General features: G+C 36.8%; 1 protein-coding gene across 3 annotated transcripts; it reads left to right on the forward strand.

Annotated features, from left to right (window-relative positions):
* Positions 1-862: 862 nt before the first annotated feature.
* Positions 863-18,548, forward strand: LOC109048769 (ras and Rab interactor 2-like). Of its 3 annotated transcripts, XM_042757684.1 has the most exons (13): positions 905-1,003; positions 4,006-4,124; positions 5,107-5,189; positions 6,897-7,009; positions 7,297-7,468; positions 7,634-7,745; positions 8,511-8,583; positions 9,175-9,266; positions 11,472-12,626; positions 14,695-15,003; positions 15,162-15,293; positions 16,634-16,797; positions 16,960-18,548. In XM_042757684.1, the coding sequence occupies exons 3-13, from the start codon at positions 5,130-5,132 to the stop codon at positions 17,254-17,256; spliced, it is 2,679 nt and encodes an 892-aa protein (XP_042613618.1). In that variant the 5' UTR covers positions 905-1,003; positions 4,006-4,124; positions 5,107-5,129; the 3' UTR covers positions 17,257-18,548. The 3 variants fall into 3 exon arrangements, with proteins under 3 accessions (XP_042613619.1, XP_042613618.1, XP_042613620.1); XM_042757685.1 differs by lacking the exon at positions 4,006-4,124 and having other exon boundaries at positions 863-1,003; XM_042757686.1 differs by lacking the exons at positions 905-1,003; positions 4,006-4,124; positions 5,107-5,189 and adding an exon at positions 6,735-6,751.
* The last annotated feature ends 644 nt before the right edge of the window (positions 18,549-19,192 follow it).

Below are 19,192 nucleotides of genomic sequence, written 5' to 3' on the forward strand. Positions count from 1 at the left end.
ACCAAATGATAAAGATGCTCCGAAAACAACAAGACGCTGTACAGTGCCAATTTGTGGAAAAACAACGGATGAACTTTATTTTTTAGACCACGTCTGTAAGAACTCAGTGCTTTGTTCACGTCATTTTACCGCAGATTCATTTGCAAAGAAAGCACAGTTCGACACAGGATTTTCAGAAATATTGAAACTAAAAGATGATGCTGTGCCTATATGACTATACTGGATGGAGTGACAGTAATGTCGCACCCAGTGTCGAATTATAAAAAATTTCAGGGGGGATGGTGTGGTCAATATATTCGGGGGTGGGTTGTTTGGGGGTTTGTCCCGTAGCTAATTTTACACAATGAATACAAAATATGTCTAAAAAAGGTTTTTTATTTAATGAAAAATTAGCCTTATTAAACACTATTATTTTTAAGGTTTTTTTCCTTCTGGTTTCTGAAATGGAGGAATTTGGGTCAATACTGCTAACTAAACAATATTTATCTGAATGTGTTTTTGTGTTGGCACCTTGGCTGGTTTAATTAGGACTGTCATGGATAAATAAAGATGACAATAAAAACGCCCGTAGGTGGCAGCAAATCCCTGTTTTAATAAATTATTTATTGAATCATTCAAATCAAAGATTCATTCAAAACGGCTGAATGAATAATAATAATTAAAATCATAATAATTAAAAAAAGTTCATGACCCCTTTAAGAACAGCAGAGTATGAGAAAAGGGCTATTTTATCATAACAAGCCAGTGTTAGCATGTGAAGTTTAGCCCCTTTAATTATTCTTTTCAACTTATGCCCCCAATTTATTTACCATATTTAGCAATCAAATTATTTAGATGCCTTTACCACTAATGACGTGGTGCGTCGGTCATGTGATCATGTGACCGCAGCTTTTTGGTGTGACGCGCCTGTTGAACTGTCAGATAGTAGCAGAATCACTGGACTGTCATTACTGTAGACACATGTGCTGACGGGACTCCGTCTTCTGGAGAGGAGCACTCATAGGTAGGCCTACGTAATATAAATTTTCTTTTATAATAGTATTGCATAATAATTTGTTAAGTTAAGAGTGAACTTGTTTCAGGTTGCATTGGGCTGGTTTGTTTGTTATGTTGAAACGCTATTCTGTTTCTCTGTGATTTTATTGACGCACTAATCCTCTTTTTCAACACTGGAATTTATTTCTTTATAAACTAGTGTTCAGACCTTCAAGCTGCAACTTATTCATAGTCGTCATATTTACCTATAGTTTACATGCATAACACGATATAGGCTACAATCAAACATTACGGAAAGTTGGAGGAAGATGTGTACCGGATGATAATTGTGTTATAATAGAAATAAATAGACATTTTTGCTAATTACTTGTCAGTAAGTGTAAAATAAATTCCTCTCTAGGTAAGTAAATGCACACACACACACACATATATATATATTTAATATAATTAATATAATGTTTACTTAAAATAGGCATATTATATTCTATTGTATTTTAAAATTGTATTTAAATTTATGATTTGACAATTAACTGTAAGCAAATTAATTAAATAATTGAAAAAAAGAGATTAATCTGAAAACTGAGTTTATTATATGACTTTTATACAGGTATATGAATATATACATATTTAAAAAAAAATAGCCTATATATTATATTTATAAAGAGAGCATTGTAAATTAAATACAGTGCATGATATGAACACTGTAATCTTTGCAAGCTTGCTTTACGTTTAACTATTACAAAATGATTTGTGCATTTTACTGTAAAGTCCACAACAAAGTTACAGTGAGTACACTCATGGTCCTGGTTTGTTTGTGTGATCTCCGGCTCTGATGGCGCCAGCATGTACTTGGTTTGCACTGAGGACTGTGCAGTGATGTGATCCATCTTTGTCAGGAATTTTTCAGCAGGAGTGACAGGAACAAACAGGAAGATATGTGTGTTTGAGCACAGAAAGAGGGTTAAAGAGGGTAGGAAGCTGTAGAGCATTCACCCTCCTGTGCAGAAAACAGACTTTTAGCCTCAGACCTCATTGCCTGTTGTTAAATGTTTCTGTGAAGTATGCATGTGTTTTTCTGTGGTTTGGGTTACTAAGAATTATGTTCTTACAATGGATATGGGAACATCTTTAATTTCCTCTTGTGTAAATGTCACTGTTGTGTGAAATGGATTATGTGTAAGAAGATATGCTTCCCTTTTTCTGCGTGTTGGGGTATGTGTGGAGGGTATATATAGGCATAAGTATTTTTGGAACATTTTATTTTAAGGACCAATTCTCTCTATTAACTTGCTGCTTATTAGCATGAATATATGTTCCCTATTGTAAAGTGTTACTGTTTATATATATATATATATATATATATATATATATATATATATATATATATATATATATATATATATATATATATATATATATATATATATATATATGTGTATATATTTAAACATATATATATATATATATATATATATGTGTGTGTGTGTATTTTTATTAATATAATAGAAATTAATATACTCTACAACCACTGAATGCATTTAGGCATCTAGATGTGGTGAGGACGACTTGCTGAAGTTCAAACCGAGCGTCAGAATGGGGAAGAAAGGGGATTTAAGTGACTTTGAACGTGGAATGGTTGTTGGTGTCAGACGGGCTGGTCTGAGTATTTCAAAAACTGCTGATCTACTGGGATTTTCATGCACAGCCATCTCTAGGGTTTACAGAGAAGGGTCCGAAAAAGAGAAAATATCCAGTGAGTGGCAGTTGTGTGGACGAAAATGCCTTGTTGATGTCAGAGGTCAGAGGAGAAAGGGCAGACTGGTTAGAGATGATAGAAAGGCAACAGTAACTCAAATAACCACTTGTTACAACCAAGGTATGCAGAATAGCATCTCTGAACGCACAACACGTCGAACCCTGAAGCAGATGGGCTACAGCAGCAGAAGACCACACCGGGTGCCGCTCCTGTCAGCTAAGAACAGGAAACGGAGGCTACAATTCACACAGGCTCACCAAAATTGTACAATAGAAGATTGAAAAAAACGCAGCCTGGTCTGATGAGTCTCGATTTCTGCTGCGACATTCAGATGGTAGGGTCAGAATTTGGCGTAAAGAACATGAAAGCATGGATCCATACTGCCTTGTCTCAACAGTTCAGGCTGGTGGTGGTGGTAGGGGGTATTTTCTTGGCACACTTTGGGCCCCTTTGTACCAATTGAGCATTGTTTAAACACCACACCCTACCTGAGTATTGTTTCTGACCATGTCCATCCCTTTATGACTACAGTGTACCTATCTTCTGATGGCTACTTCCAGCAGGATAATGCACCATGTCACAAAGCTCAAATCATCTCAGACTGGTTTCGTGAACATGACAATGAGTTGACTTTACTCAAATGGCCTCCACAGTCACCAGATCTCAATCCAATAGAGCAGCTTTATGATGTGATGGAACGGGAGATTCGCATCATGGATGTGCAGCTGACAAATCTGCGTGATGCTATCATGTCAATATGGACCAAAATCTCTGAGTAATGTTTCCAACACCTTGTTGAATCTATGTCATGAAGAATTAAGGCAGTTCTGAAGGCAAAAGGGGGTCCAACCCAGTACTAGCAAGGTGTACCTAATAAAGTGGCCAGTGAGTGTATATATATATATATATATATATATATATATATATATTAAAATGTAATATATAAATTTAAATATTTCCAAAATATATTTCAAACATATTTTTAAGTTATGTAAATTATTATTGATAATAATTTAAATTATTAATTAACATACAGTCTTTCTTTTTCAGTGTCAAAACCTTGTGTATGTATTGTGTCCAGCATACATGGCAAGTCTTTCAGTGTTTTTAAAAAAACTAAAAAAAATGAAGTTGGTTGAGAGAATGTCCACTTGTGTATGTGACAGAGGGGATTTTATATACTCTTCGAAAACCCTCTAACTCTTTTTTCTAGTCTCAATGTATTGGTCACATGTGTCTTTGTCTGATTGCAGCTGTGTTGCACACTCACACACACACTAGTTTCACTTCAGACTATCGCCTGACTATGGATGTCCCAAAAGACAGAATCAATAGTGTGAAGAACACAACAATGCTCCATTGATACTGAGAGGTATGACTTAACACCTGCTGCTTTCATAAACAGGATAACTTCCCTGATCTGTAATTAAGATTCCAGTCTGTTCAGTATAGCAATTTTGCAGGTGACCTGAAGCGTTTAGAATCTCATTAATCTCATTATACTGTATTTTATATCTAGTGCCTGTACTAACCACACAGTGTTGCTCAAGCTGAAACTGAGCTGTGTAACTGATCTGACCACTTACTTCACTGTATGTTCCTATGAATAACTTCTGCAAATTGTGTTTTAAACAGCTTTGAGGAAATTATCTGTTAAAGATCTTGTGCTTGCATCTGTCTGTGTATGTGTGTGCGACTTTATTTTTCTGTACTTCTCTTAGTGCTGTGTATACTAATTAAACATATCGCTTTAGAAAATAACTGTTTAATAATTTCAAGAACTGTCAGGCAGACAGGGCCGCCAGTGTGTAATTGTCTCTTTGAGGAAATGATTACAGCTTCTAGACCCTAATCTCGGGCTTACAGACAAAATCATTCATCTGTTATCATGAAAACAGACATTGCAGAGTATGACTGAATGCGAAGGGAGACAAGAGTGCGGCAAATACAGTATCAATGTATGCATCAGTCATACTGAAAACAGACAATTTTATATGCTGTTTTATAACAAAGTTCGGGAGGAACAGTCGCAGTTCATTAACCTGATTAACACAAGTGGAGACCAATCAGTAATCTACTCATGACAAGGTATAAATAACAGCAGAACCTACCCCTGTTCATTGACAGTTTTCAGCATCCCTCCTCCACCCCATTTCTCCTCACTTATAGATCCATCTACTCTTACCACAACCGGGGGGAGTACTTTGGGTTCGGGCCACATCCCGAGCTCGGAGCCCTCCACCCGGACAGCACGCCAAATACGCATAAACTTACGGTATTAATATACGTAGATGTGAACTCGTGAAATCAGAGTCATCTTATTTAGTGATCCTCATGCCTCTTTTGATTTGCAGGACTTTAAAACAACAAGAGTAACATGGCAATGAAATCGTTATTACAACCGAGCCGGATGGACAGCAGTGGTAGCTTTCTTCAGGTAAGATGATCTTTCTGTGAACATTTCTATATCTGCACTTCAAATTGAGCAGGATCCTGACAAATCAAGGGCAGCATTTGAGACTTCGAACATTTTGTGTTCCGCTGCGTACATTCACTGGCTGTCTGTGTGTGTGTGTGAGTGAGACTCCAGCAGGACTTGTTGCCCAGACAGGACCATTCAAGCGTCCCATAATAGATGTTTCTTTTTTGCAGCACATCTCTCTCTCTCTCTCTCTCTCTCTCCCTCTCTCTCTTTAATTTTATCATTCAGTCTAAACAATCTATCTATAAACAAGCTATCTCTGTTCCGTCCTCATCCTCCATCTCGGTTATCTAAAGTTTATTTTGGCTTGTTTATGTTGTATTTTATGACATTTACTCCAGGAATTTATCACTAGCACTAGGAATTACAATAGAAGAACTGCTGTCTTTTGATTCTGTTTCATCTGCATTTAATGGCGTGCAATTTAATCCAAAATAGTCCATAATTGCAGGTCAACATTGAAAGTGCAGGAAGCTGGCAGGGTGATTCAGAATATTTAACTGGAGTCAACATGTTGCAGTCACCATAGTGGCATGTTGCATAAGTGATAGAAACATTACTTCATTTTGAGAGTAGTTTTGGTCAGAATGCCACTAACAGACTGCCAGGCACAGCAAATTTTGTTTATGTTGTTGTTTATCTACAAACTAGACAGTTGTTTATACTATGCAGAATCTTTAAATGTATGTAAAATAGAGGGTTTAGTAATCCATATGAAAATAATCCTGCTCCATTTGTGCAGTTGACATAAATATTACACCAAATCATGCACTTTGTTGAAAAGAGATGTGCTATTACTTTTTAAAATGTGATCCTATTAATTTTTTGCCCGTTGGACAATTAAATGTGCCCCAAAATCCAATAAACTTACATTACATGAATATGGACGCTTGTTTCCAGAAAATAAAGGTAAATTAAAAAAAAAAAAAAAAATATTAAAAAAATAATTTGCCTTTGCATCACAGGAACAAATTACATATACAATGAAAAAAATAATTTGCCTTTGCATCACAGGAACAAATTACACATAATTGTGAGACAAAATGTAGCAATTACCTTTTTTTTCTTTTTTTTTTTTACTCAATAATGGGAGAAAAAAACAATTGTGAGATGTAAACAACTTAAAAAAGAAAAAAAAAAAAGGAATTGGAATTGTGAGATTTTAAACTCACAATTATGAGTTCATAACTTGCAGTTAAACACTTTTTTCTCATGTCTGTAATGGAGTTTTTTTGCATGCATATCTACTATCGTCATTGACGATATTAGTCACATGTAACTACTTGCATAAAGTAATGCTGTGATGGTTGGGTTGGGTTGGGTTGCCATGGTAAATCCCATTTCCTGTCCGGGAAAATAGATTAAGAACACAAGAAAGTGACTAACTTTCTTCCTGCTCATAGATGGATGTCCAGCGAGGCTGAAGCTGTTTCTCTTGTTTTGGTCTCAGATAAGCCTCTTTCAGCCTCCTTCAGCTTTTTTTCAGCTTTCCGTTTTTCCTTCACTGTTCTCTGCAGGTTTCCTGGCAGTTTCTCTCTTTTTCAGATTCTTTATTAGCTGAAGGGATATTGCCAAAGTGGATTTTAAAAGGCCACTATATTAATTCACTGAGATGTTTTTTGCTTGGACAAGTAAGATTTTACTTTTTCTGTCCATGTGTAGCTTGTCGATGCATTTGCATTGTCACTGGGTGCATTGGAGCAGCAAATGGTTCGTGCTGCGCAGGAAAAAGACAGAGATCCAGACAGAGGTCCAGACACTGCTATGCTCATAGAGTGAGTACACATTAGCATACAAATATCGAGAATACATTAAGACCAAATAACAGAGCATTTCAGTTAAACAATAACTATATTATCTGTACTTTTAATAGATGCATTGCTGTTATGTCTATGTACTTTAATATTACATTTAAAGAACCTCTGTATGTTTTACAGTAGAGTCCAGTAGAGGACGCCAGTGTCTAGTCAGTCTTACTAATGCCTTTTCTTCCTTTAAAGGACATAAAAGACATCTCTGTCAAAACAAAGACAACCCACTACATCCATTTTGTTCTCTGTAGGATAGAGGGAGAGATGAGCGCTTTGTGTCTACATTATCCTGTAGTTGATGGGGATGGTACGAGCATAAGTGTGAGTGTCTTGGACAAACTGATACACACACACCCCATCTGGCTTCTGCTTTCGATCGACCAGCAAGAGGCCACTGGCATCCTACTGCAGCAACCAGCTGGGGTAAAAGATGTTAGAGAGTGAACACAAAGACACCATACAGTTTTTTTGTTTTGTTTTTTTTAAGAGATAGTTCACAGAAATTCAAATGATGACAGAATTTACATTTTTTGGTGAACTGTCCCTTTAAGAACTACTGCATCAGCATTTTTTTTCTTTCATGTCCAGGTGTTTTTAGTGTGGAAATCATCTGTCCTCCAAAAGAAGGTCCTGTCATTCCACATGGACGGTAGCTCAGACTCCTCCGTCATTCACATCCCTGTAAAGGAGAGCCAGTACAGTATGTCAGATCCCTTATATCATATTAAGCCATAACTGTTGTTGACACTCTGCTCACATCTAGCCGTATTTACTTCTGTGTACTGTCACCATCAGCTTAGGGTGTTTGGCTGTGAAAGATATGTGGGTGTTTCTTTTTTCAGTTTATGGTCTTTTATTGGGTATCTATCTTTTTATTGTTTGTTGATGCCAAGCAGCTTGTTACTTTCACGTGCATTCAGTAGTGAGCTTAAAGACTGCTTGGCAGTGACTCCACACACATGCATTTTTGATATCACTTTATAAATCTGTTTTGAGTCAGAATGGGAAGTTTTCCCCTTGTTTTACAGATCATTCTAATCAGTCAGCAGTTATTTTAACCTGAACAGCTATTTTCAACTGGCTTGGTTTGAAACAGAGGCACTGTATTTGCAGCTAAACATCACAATAGTAGCCTGGCAGCATTTCAGGTATTTACTGCAGTGCAGTTCCAAGAAATTCTGCATGTGAAATATCAGACACACCCTGCCTGGGCACAGTCCAGCTGTGAATTTCCTCTGTGCCTTGGAAATGGATGTGATCTGAAGGGCACTGAAGGCTTGCGAGTGGTTTCCCTGTCAAGTTCAGAATCAGTTCAGAAACTTCCCAAAACATTTTCAGAAAATTCCCAACAAATGAAGAATCTAGAGCAACACTCAGTGCCCCTGTGCTATTATGATGGATGAAATTGTGAAAATGCTTGGAGATTATAAGTCCTTATTGTTGTGTATTGCTCTTTTTTTCCTAGCATTTTCTCTACAGGGCTCAGGAATCAGTTTTGCTGACCTCTTTCGTCTTGTGGCCTTTTATTGTATCAGCAGGTAAGACTTTTGTAATGACTGATAGTTATTAAACTTGACAGTTATTAGACTGCTAAGACAAGCATCATTATTGCTATTGCTAATACATATGACTAGGAAGATGATCAAATCCCTAACCCTAAGCACTGTGATTTATGCATGAATCTCAACCACTCACATGTTCACATTTGTTGCATATAGAAACAATCGACTGTGAACAATTTGATTATCTTTGGAATGGTTTTATTGCTATCTTGCCATCCTTACCTTCTCTGCGGTGCTAAAGTGTGATAAGAGCATAAAAGACAGCAAGATTTATGAGTAATGAAACTATGAATGATTGTGCAGAAATGAACACACTGTTCATATAACACAATGATATCCACTGCCTTATCAGCAACAGGATGAACTAATATATGGCCTTAAGTATAAATGATTTATTTGATATCATCCATAAATCAGAAGACTGCAACTGTTCTCCATGTGATGTTTGTATAATTTGAACTATCACCATTAATGTAGGAAAAGAGTGAATCTCTCCCCTTTTTATCCTCTTTTTTTACCCTCTTTCACGCACTATTTATCTGTCTGACTCTCTTTGTTTCATATTAGAGACATTCTGCCGTTTACCCTGAAGCTTCCTGAGGCCATCCACTCAGCTGAGACCCTGTCAGATCTATATGAAGTGGCTCAGCAAGGAGCAGGTACTGGCCTAGCTAGTCTGATCCACTTAAAATTATGATCAATATCTCATTTAATAGATACAATTATACATATATATATATAATGATATATAATAATACATTATTTCCTGTTTGGCCCCATGGTTTTCTATTTGTATGCTCCACCTATATGAATCTAAAATATTACATCTACACAGTAATGTAGCTATCTATGATCATGTGTATTATTTGTGACAAATTAATTGTGAATTTACTCAAAATAGGGTGGAAGTGTCCAGTGCAGGTTTATTAACTAAAACTGAAACAAGAAAAAATTATTTTCATTACTTGAAATAAAATAAACATTAACTGAAATAAAAGCAATTATGTAAAAATTTAAAATATTGTATTAAAAAATATATGTATTTTATTTCATTTAGTTGACAAAGCAGTATTTCTCATTCTCATTTAGTTAACATCATGTGCAAAAATTTTTTAAACTGAAATAAAATAAATAAAAACTCTATAAACATTTTAAAAAAGACAAAAACACACAACAAATTACAAAGACTTTAACTAAAATTAAAATAAATGCACCCCCCCCCCAAAAAAAAATAAAAAATAAAATATATATATATATATATATATATATATATATATATATATATATATATATATATATATATATATATGGTCCAGCATCCATTTGAATTCAGAGGTCATTCACTCTCTCTGATATTGGAGCCAAGCGGAATTGGGAATACGAAAAGAATCTTCAGTATTATTAGAAATTTAAAATAGCCCTTTTCATACAATAAAAATTATAATTATCAAATTTGCTTTATTTTGTTTTTTTACAAATAACATCATAGTTTTTAGGATTAAACCCTGGTCCCCATGCACACTAAATGAAAACAGCAAACAAACAGACTAACACTTCTTACATTTGTAAAAATGTATTTTTTTTCTTGCTTATGTCTCTGACCTAGGGCACCAAGTGAGTCAGGTCTGCCACTGGTGCTCCCTTAAAAAAGCATGGGTGACGTGATTATGTCAAGTGTGTCAGGAAAGCAGAGTGCTTTTTTTCAGTATACTCAAGCATGTTGCATGTACAAGTAATAATTAGTAATGCAATATTTTTGTATGTTCTTACATGCTTCAGACCATCTTGAACAAGTGTCAAATATCCTTTGTCAAATAATGAAGAAATATTGCAATGTTCATAGAAAAGAAGTAACTATGTGTTTGAATCTCTCCATCCACCACAGCTGTGAATATCCTGGCCTACTATTCAGTTCCAAGTTATTACTAGTCCAGCTGACATTCCAGATAATGTGTGAGACTATGTGAGCTCATCAGAGCATAGAGGTCATTGAGGGAAAGAGTGTGTGTGTGTGTGTGTTTGTGTTTGTGTTTGTGTTTGTGTTTGTGTTTGTGTTTGTGTTTGTGTTTGTGTTTGTGTTTGTGTTTGTGTTTGTGCGTGTGTGTGTCCGTGTGCGCGTGCATGCATGTGTGTGTGCGTTTGTGTGTGTGTATGTGTGTGTGTTTACCGACATGGGACTTCCTTTGTTCCTTAACAGTGATAGTTCCATTCTTCCTTAGTTAAAGACAGCATTTTTGAGAAGTTAGCAATGGGCAAAAACAACAACAACAACAAAAAACACTTGTATCACCTTAGCAACACCCATCCACAACACCCTAAATATGTATACTAAACTTGCCACAGAAAAATTGTAAGTTTGATTCATTAATTTGAAGTTTCTTTTGAAAGAGTAGAATATCTATTCTTAATAGAAACTGGTAACATAAGGAGAAACCATTCTGAAAGGGGTTGGGAGAGAGACAGAAAGCATGGGGAGGAGAAAGAGGAGGGCTTTGGTGTGCTCTGTGAAATCAACCTCCCCATACGGGCTGTCTGTTTGGATAAATGACTCAGTTTTTGGACGGCTCTGTGTTGGGTGTGTTTGAATGGCGTTTGTGAATCAGGTTTTTGAAATGCACGACTGAGCTTGCTAAATTTCTCCAAGAACTTCAGTGGGCCTGAGGACAGCAGACGGGAACAGACGCTTTAGCCTGGCTGAACTAGATATAGCCACACACACTCAAATTCACATGTGTGCTGACAACGTGTGGTGGTCTATGGTAGGAAGCTGGAGTGGGTGTGTTTGCCGCTTTTGTGGTTGTGTTGGTATGAAGTTTGTACATGTGAGTTGTTAACCATTAATCAGATTCTCTCTTTTATTCCAGCGTTCTGGGAATCCTCTCTCAACAAACAACAAGGGACACTCTCTGCCCCAGACAGTTCTCTTGTTCAGGACAACTGCTCCAATGTTTTACAGATAGAAGATCAAACCTGCACACCAATTGGGAAGCTAAATGTCCCACTACCACTGACCGACACCTGCCCTAATACCTCAGAAGGTGAAAGAAGTTGCTCCAGCAGTGCTTTGTCTTTTATCAACCCTGTCTTTCTCAAGACACAGCAAGATGTCACAGGAAATTCAGAAACAGTGATCTCAAAGGACCCAGCAGCAGAAAACGGAAAATCTCGACCCCCTCCTCCACCAAGACCACCTCCTCCTTGTATTTTGGTTCATAGCCCTACTGCATCCCCAAGTCCGAGGACTATGCCTTTGAGTGCTGGCATTACCAGAATGAGTCAGAGACACAATCCTCCACCACGACCTCCACAAGCACCAGACATCGACAGCTACCGCTGCACCATTGCGTTAGATGACGAGACCATCTCTAGAGCCCTTTCTCAAGCCAATCGGAACCATACCACTCTTTTTAAACCGGCCAGCAGTTCCGTCCTGCAGCAATGGACCGGACCCGAAGAGAAAGGGCGAAGCTTAAGTGGCCAAAGCATGTCCACTTCCTCATCGGACTCTCTGGATTCTCCTCCGCATCCTCTCCCTTTGGGACTATCCCAAAGTGTTGGCAAAGGCCTCTCCACGGATGACAGCAGTGATGAATATGACGACGAGGAGGACGACTACGGTGTGGCACTTGAAAGGGATCTGCATCTTCGCCTTCGTGCTTCCCGCATGTCAAAGAAACTCCTGACGGTCGAACTAGTTGGAGCACGTCCAAGACCCCTTGTTATCCCAAGAGCACTAAAGGGACACTTCTGTAAGGTCCGAGGTGTTTTCAGTGTACTGGCTACACCTGAAAAACGCATCTTGCTCCGGATCATTGCGTTGTCCCAAGACAAAACTTCCTACTTTGGGTGCCTGGTGCAGGACTATGTGAGCTTTGTGCAGGAGAATAAAAACTGCCACTCGTCCAGCCAGGATCTTCTGCAGACCATCCGGCAGTTCATGACCCAGATGAAAGCTTACCTCAAACAGAGCTCGGAAATGAACCCACCTATAGAGTCATGCATACCCGAGGACCAGATAGGTGAGTAGATTTCAGTACCACTCTTTTTACAGCCATGTTGAACCAGAGTCGTTTTGAAAGCACCTTTGTGGGAGATCAACCTATGAATGGCTTACTTTAAGGGAAATCTAATCCTGTTCCTGGAGGGCCACTTTCCTGCAGAGTTTAGCTCCAACACAAAAGCCTGGAATTTCTAGTAATCCTAAAGACCTAAATTAGGCTGGTTTAGGTCTGTTTAATTAGGGACAGAGCTAAACTCTGCTGGTGTCTTTCCAGGAGCAGGAATGGACACCCCTGGCTTACTTATAGTAACTGTGCTGTGCTGGATGGGTGGGTTTTATCCACTGTTCATTATACTAGTATCTGGAAACTATTAGTTGTAGCATTTTGAAATGTTATCTTCTTTGTCTTCGAGATGTATCCTTAGCTTGCCTTTTTGTTTCCTAGTCTGTGCACTTTGCAAACTCAACCATAAATTCAAGGTCTGGTTACTTTGACTTACCTGAAAGTTCAATAGTATATTATGTATATATTCCAAAAAGAGGGGCTATGTTTTGATATGCAATTAAGCCACTGTTATACAGTATATAGCTGATATTAGAAACATACTTTGTTTTGAATGTGAGTTTACTGAGCTGCTTTTGTTATACAGTGGAAAATGCAGGCTAAAAAATTGTTGATAGTGTGGTGGGAAATGCAAAAATAGACTACAAGATTAACTGAGCAGTGAAACACAAGCACTATATCTGAAATACCTTTCGAGTGCAGCTTTCCTCTCTGCAGTTGCATTGAAAAGTGTTTGGAAAAGGTAAGTGCAAGGCCAACAATATCATATTAACTAGTCTGGTTTGCATAAAAATGACAGCTTGAGGGCAGACTGCTATGGAAATAGCTGAAATGAGGTGCACATTTCACAATTCACACAGAGTAGCAGTCATTTTAATAGCAGATTAAATATTGAGTAAGTGCATTTTAAGACAAATATGCTATAACCCTGTGTTATTGTTCTTAATATATTAAGGATATTAAAAAACATTTTTATAGGTCAGCTAAAAAATAAAGTGTTTTAAAAAAAGTCTTCAGTCACTCTTTGTTTGGTGGTTTAGGACCAATAAAGAGAGCTTGAAGGCAGAAATAGCATGAGTACTTTAATCATACCAAAAATAATACTTGCATATCAAACCTAAGGCAAGTAGGAAAGTGTTCAAAGAATATAAATTCTTCATGAGTGGAGCACTTAAATTTGTGCAATTTATCCCAGCAATATGTTGTCGGTTTAGCTTAAAGATAAGCAAATGCTTTCCACATTAATGATTAATGTTTTCCAAAGGCCAGACTTTTCTTTGTTTGTTTAACTGTAACGTTATTACCTTTTGAAGCTGTGTTGTGATACCATGGTTACACAACAGTACATAAGGAACATATCTATAAATAAAAATGAAGGATCCTTAAAAATTAGGTTCCTTAATTCATACACTTTTGTATCTTTCAAATGTTTAGCATTCCACCTTGAAGTGTTGTTTTCAATACACTTATTAGTTACAGTGTTACAGTGAAGAAATTAAATGGAAATGTTACTTTGATTTATACCATGGTACTGAATAATTATCCTAATCATATGTCCATATTAATACCCAATATACAGCAAACCAATGTAATTGTGTGTGTGTGTGTGTGTGTGTGAGTGTAATCAAAGTAGGTTTAAGTTTGGCATTAATGGGACATAACCGATATAAAATTTAAAAAAAAATTGATTGACAGATAAACGCCACACTCTTTATTTCAGAGTTGTTTTCAATTTTATGGATAATGCACCTAACAATTTTCTACATTCCTTTTAACAACATTAAGATAAAGTTAAAGAAAAAATATTTTGCTTTATAATCTCTTTATTTTGGAACAACATGAAGGTTGAGTAAATTATGACAACATTTTCATGTCGGGGTGAACAATTCTTGTAAAACTGTCTATTAAATAGAACGTTTAGAACTTCATGCCTTTTTACTCATTTTTGTATCACTATGATGATGTGTAATGTCTCTGAAACTTTTATGTTAAAGCTTTAACCGAAACTCCATCTCTTTCACAGATCCAGTGTTGGAGAAGGCCATGCATAAGTGTGTGCTGAAACCTCTGTACAGCTGCTTGCAGTCAGTGCTGCATGACTTCCAGGTGGCCGATGGAGTGTGGCAGAGGCTGCAGGAGAATCTGGCCCTGGCCAAGACCAAACAGCCTCATGAGCTGGGCGTGAATGGAGCCCGGCCACCAGACGCCCACGCCATCCACAGGATCCACCGAAAACTCCAAGCCATGTGCCGAATGTACTCACCTGAGAGGAAGATTATAGTGCTGTTAAAAGTCTGCAAACTCATCTACAATATTATGCAAGACCATGAAGGTGTGTATGGGTGGGATTATGTCTTGAGGGTTTATTTAAAGGCTTTATATGTGATTTATGTTTTAGATGTGTATGAGATCAGTAATTGAAAGGTGGAATCAAGTGGAAGGTACTTGCTGGAATGGATAAGTAATAAATATTTCCTCTGTGTGTGACAGTGCGGATGTTTGGAGCAGATGATTTCCTGCCCATGTTGACATATGTGTTGGTCCAGTGTGACATGCCTCGGTTGGACACTGAGATCCTGTATATGATGGAGCTGATAGATCCCCCATTACTGCATGGAGAAGGTATGTTAACATGTTCTCATATTTATGTGATAATGTTACATAAGCTGGAATTCTTTTACAAAAGTGCAAAAAAAAAAAAATCAAATGATTTCCTGTATCAAGAGGAAACATTGAAGAGCTTCAAAACTAAAACAGTATTAGTTATTCCTGTCCAACATCATTGTTCATAATGACAGAGTAATGTTAACAAAGTTAATAACTGTGCAGTATTCTAGTATCCAAACTGTAGGAGGAGTTTCAGAACGGACGAGCATTTTCCATGTGTGACGAAGTTCTGTTCCCCACAGAGTCATTTCCTCCTGGGTGTGTCTCTTATATTTACTGAGCTCATTGTAGCAGCCTTTTATTGCTATGTATATACACAGTCAAGTCACAAACATGTTGATCTAATGTGACAGATAAGATGATCCTCATTATAGTGCTAATTTCCCCTTTGTCTCAGTTTCAAAATTCCAGTACTTCCAGTCTGGTCAGTAAATAATGCATGTTTTGAAAACCTGGTGAACTGCCTTGCTGTCTGTTGGTGCCTATAGAGTACAACAGTCAGGTTCTGGAAGTAAAAATGCTATTCATTTTCTCCATAGGGAAATTGACCTAACTGATAAACCTTTAAAACAGACCTGTTAAGAGCTCAGAGATTGATAATTGATTTCATATAGTTTTGATGAAACCATCTGTTTGTGTTAATTCAACTGGCTTTTAAAATGATTGCTTAATAGCAGAATTTGTGGTGAAAAACTATACCCACGATTCTCTAGAGACAATTTCAGTAATCGGTGTTGCAGTGAGCAAAGCGCACCAAAAGCGATCTTTAGCTCCGCCTACTCCCATGGAAAAAATCTAATATTTGGTTTCTATAGATACAACCAACACATTTAAATAAATATTTTTAGATTTCTTAGCTGTTTGATTGTCATCAAAGAATTTATATTTCAAATAAATGCAGTTCTTCCTGCAAATATCACGGTTTTCAAAAAATATTAAGCAGTACAACTGTTTTCAACATTAACAATAAGAAGAAATGTTTCTTGAGCAGCAAATCAGCATGATTTCTGAAGGATCATGTGACACTGAAGACTGGAATAATGCCATAAAAATTCAATTTTAAAAGACATGAAATTAGAAAAATTAATTTATATTTCAATTTTTTTTTTTACTGTATTTTTTATCAAATAAATGCATCCTCAGTAAGCTTATTTCAAAAACATACACTACCATTCAAACATTTGATTTTAAACAATACTTTATGGAACTAAACAAGTTTTTATTTAGGTTTTGGAATGTTCACTGGGTGTTTGAACTGTTTATTAAGGTGCTCCTTTTCTCTTGATCCTGTACAGGAGGATATTACCTCACCAGTGCATACGGAGCAATGTCACTGATTAAGAACTTCCAGGAGGAGCAGGCTGCAGGAATACTAAGCTCTGCAACACGCGGCACACTCCACCAGTGGCACCAGCGTCGCACACTGCAGAGAAACCTGCCCTCAGTGGACGACTTCCAGGTAAAGCCCTGACCTCCAAACAGGTTGCAGTCAGCATTTGAATAGTTTCAGACTGTGTTTTATGGATATGGACTATTTTCATTCCATAAAGTTTCTTGTTTAAAGTTTATCTACTAGTTTGTTTAATATATTTAATAACATCCACTCTGTTTGTTTGTGTGAAACTACATGCGAGTGGCTCTGCAGAAGGCAGATAGCGGCTGCACGGCTAAAACCCTTAAGGTGCAGCCCTACGCCACGACGGAAGAAGTGTGCCGCCTTTGTGCGCTCAAATTCCGCGTGTCTGATCCAGAAAACTACGGCCTCTTTCTCTACACGGATGACAGCAGCCAGCAGCTGGCCGCAGACACACACCCTCAGTGGATAAAGTCAGAGCTACATAGTCGACCGAACCGTCAACACTTTTACTTTGTCTACAAATCGATACCCAACATGAACTGTTCCACTCCTTCGTCTTGAGTGCAGGACGTTTCCTGAACACTCAATAGCCAGAAATTTTTTATTGAGGGTGTGGCTTTAAGGAATGTGTATAAAGATCGTAAAATGAAAAGTCTCATGGACACAGTGGCTCAAAAAAGAATTATGTAATTGCCACTTTACATGAATAGAAACATTCCACTTAATGCTTGCAGTCAATTTGTGTAAAAATGAGAATTCACAATGGTTATTTTCTTATTTTTATAATTATTTACTTATCTTTCCCACTAAAGGGGTCCAAATGATGTTATTTCTTGGGTATCATAATTTCAGGCAATATTGTTGTTGTTTTTTTTGTTTTTTGTTTTTTGTAATGTGGGAGAGTTAAGTAGCAACAGGCTTGCAGGCAAAATTCAGAAGACTGCTAAATATATTTTTGGTTTGAATAATGATAAATATTTTTAGTTTCACAGATTAAAGTTGTAACGTTTGATAATGCATAATTGTATGATAATATAACTACAGTAGTTCATATTACAAATCTGAAAATATATATTTTTATATACGTAGTGTGAAACCAAAGGGTGCTATATTTTTAGAAAGTCACATACATGCATATTACATTATGTAAAATAGTGTTTATTCACATTGTTATGATTTGAATAGAAATGTTTAATATAAAAGGCATTTATTGGGTATTGTAAGTTACGTGGCATTGAACCTGTGAGTATATTTTTTTTTCCTTTGATTCAATATGAATTCAATATAGCATCTTTCCCCAAAAAAGCCAGGACTGCAATGACAGCGATATTATGCCATTGTTCTGCATGTACAGAGGTGTCAGGGATTCTCTCTAGTTAACCTTTAGAGTTCTGTATATAATCTTTAAGCTATTTTTGCAGTCAGTGTTGAAGTATTCGTCAGAAGACTTGTCTCCTCTGCCATCAAGAGATTCAATCAACACATCAGTGTGAAAATTCTTTGAAGGAAGAAGCTTTCAAAATGTGAGCTTCAGAAGAGATGATGCCTGATCATGTGGTTGCTTTTTCTTTAGCACAATAGAGATGCGTTAGTGTGACCTTGCAAACTGTTAAATTGGCAGGAGAAGCTTTTTTTCTCACTTTGTTCTTGTGAAATAAGAATACTTTATACTTCAGCCAATGTCTAAATGTGCTACACAATAAATGTTATATATTTTTGTGCCATAACATGTACAACGCACTTAGTGCAGAGAATGTGATTTTTACCCGTTTCCTGAACACTGAACTTGTGCGTATTTTATTCCCTTTGTGGTTATTTGCACTGCAGGAAATAAAGAGTGTCTTTATTCTTTTTATTATCTCAAACAGTTTAATGTTTTTCAAGTTACACTGTAAAAATGTTTTGAGCAACCTAAAATATACTTTGTGCAGGTATTAGTATTACTTGTTTGTAAAATATTATTAAATATTAGTATTTTAAATAATTATATTATTCATTTATTTCCAACTTTATTCGTCTACTTTTAATTTTTACTCATTGTTAATATGAAGTTATTCTTTAATATTATTTACCATGACCAGACTACTTTACGTTACACCAAAAAAAAGTTATTAATTTTAGCATTTTAAATATCTATATTAATTATTACTTTATTTTAAATGTATGAATTAATGAACCAGACTTCATTAGGTTACACCAATGGTTGTTAAAGATTAGGTCAGGCAGAAATAGCAAACAACTGCAACCGTTTTCCCTTTTTACAGTACAGTCAACTCCCTGCTTCTCTCTCCTGTAAGTGTCACCCCCGGAGAGGAGGACAAGACACCTGACAGCGCTTCACATTTCCCATCGTCTGGATGCAGCATCTGCGCTGATTGCGTGTCCGTCACCACGGTGACAGTGCAGCATCAGCACCACCGCTGTCATCCACAAAGCCTTAATCTTAGCCGGCACTTATTTCTTCCTTTACATTACCAGCCTCCCACTGAGTTTTTTT

This window comes from Cyprinus carpio, chromosome A6 (genome assembly GCF_018340385.1).
Source record: "Cyprinus carpio isolate SPL01 chromosome A6, ASM1834038v1, whole genome shotgun sequence".
NCBI lineage: Eukaryota > Metazoa > Chordata > Actinopteri > Cypriniformes > Cyprinidae > Cyprinus > Cyprinus carpio.

Excerpts from the sequence above, each read along its gene's own strand:
- LOC109048769 (XM_042757685.1), top strand. The coding sequence starts at position 5,130 with ATGGCAATGAAATCGTTATTACAACCGAGCCGGATGGACAGCAGTGGT. Across the intron at positions 7,469-7,633 it reads TACTGCAGCAACCAGCTGGG|GTGTTTTTAGTGTGGAAATC; the intron begins GTAAAAGATGTT and ends TTTCATGTCCAG. Across the intron at positions 9,267-11,471 it reads AGTGGCTCAGCAAGGAGCAG|CGTTCTGGGAATCCTCTCTC; the intron begins GTACTGGCCTAG and ends CTTTTATTCCAG.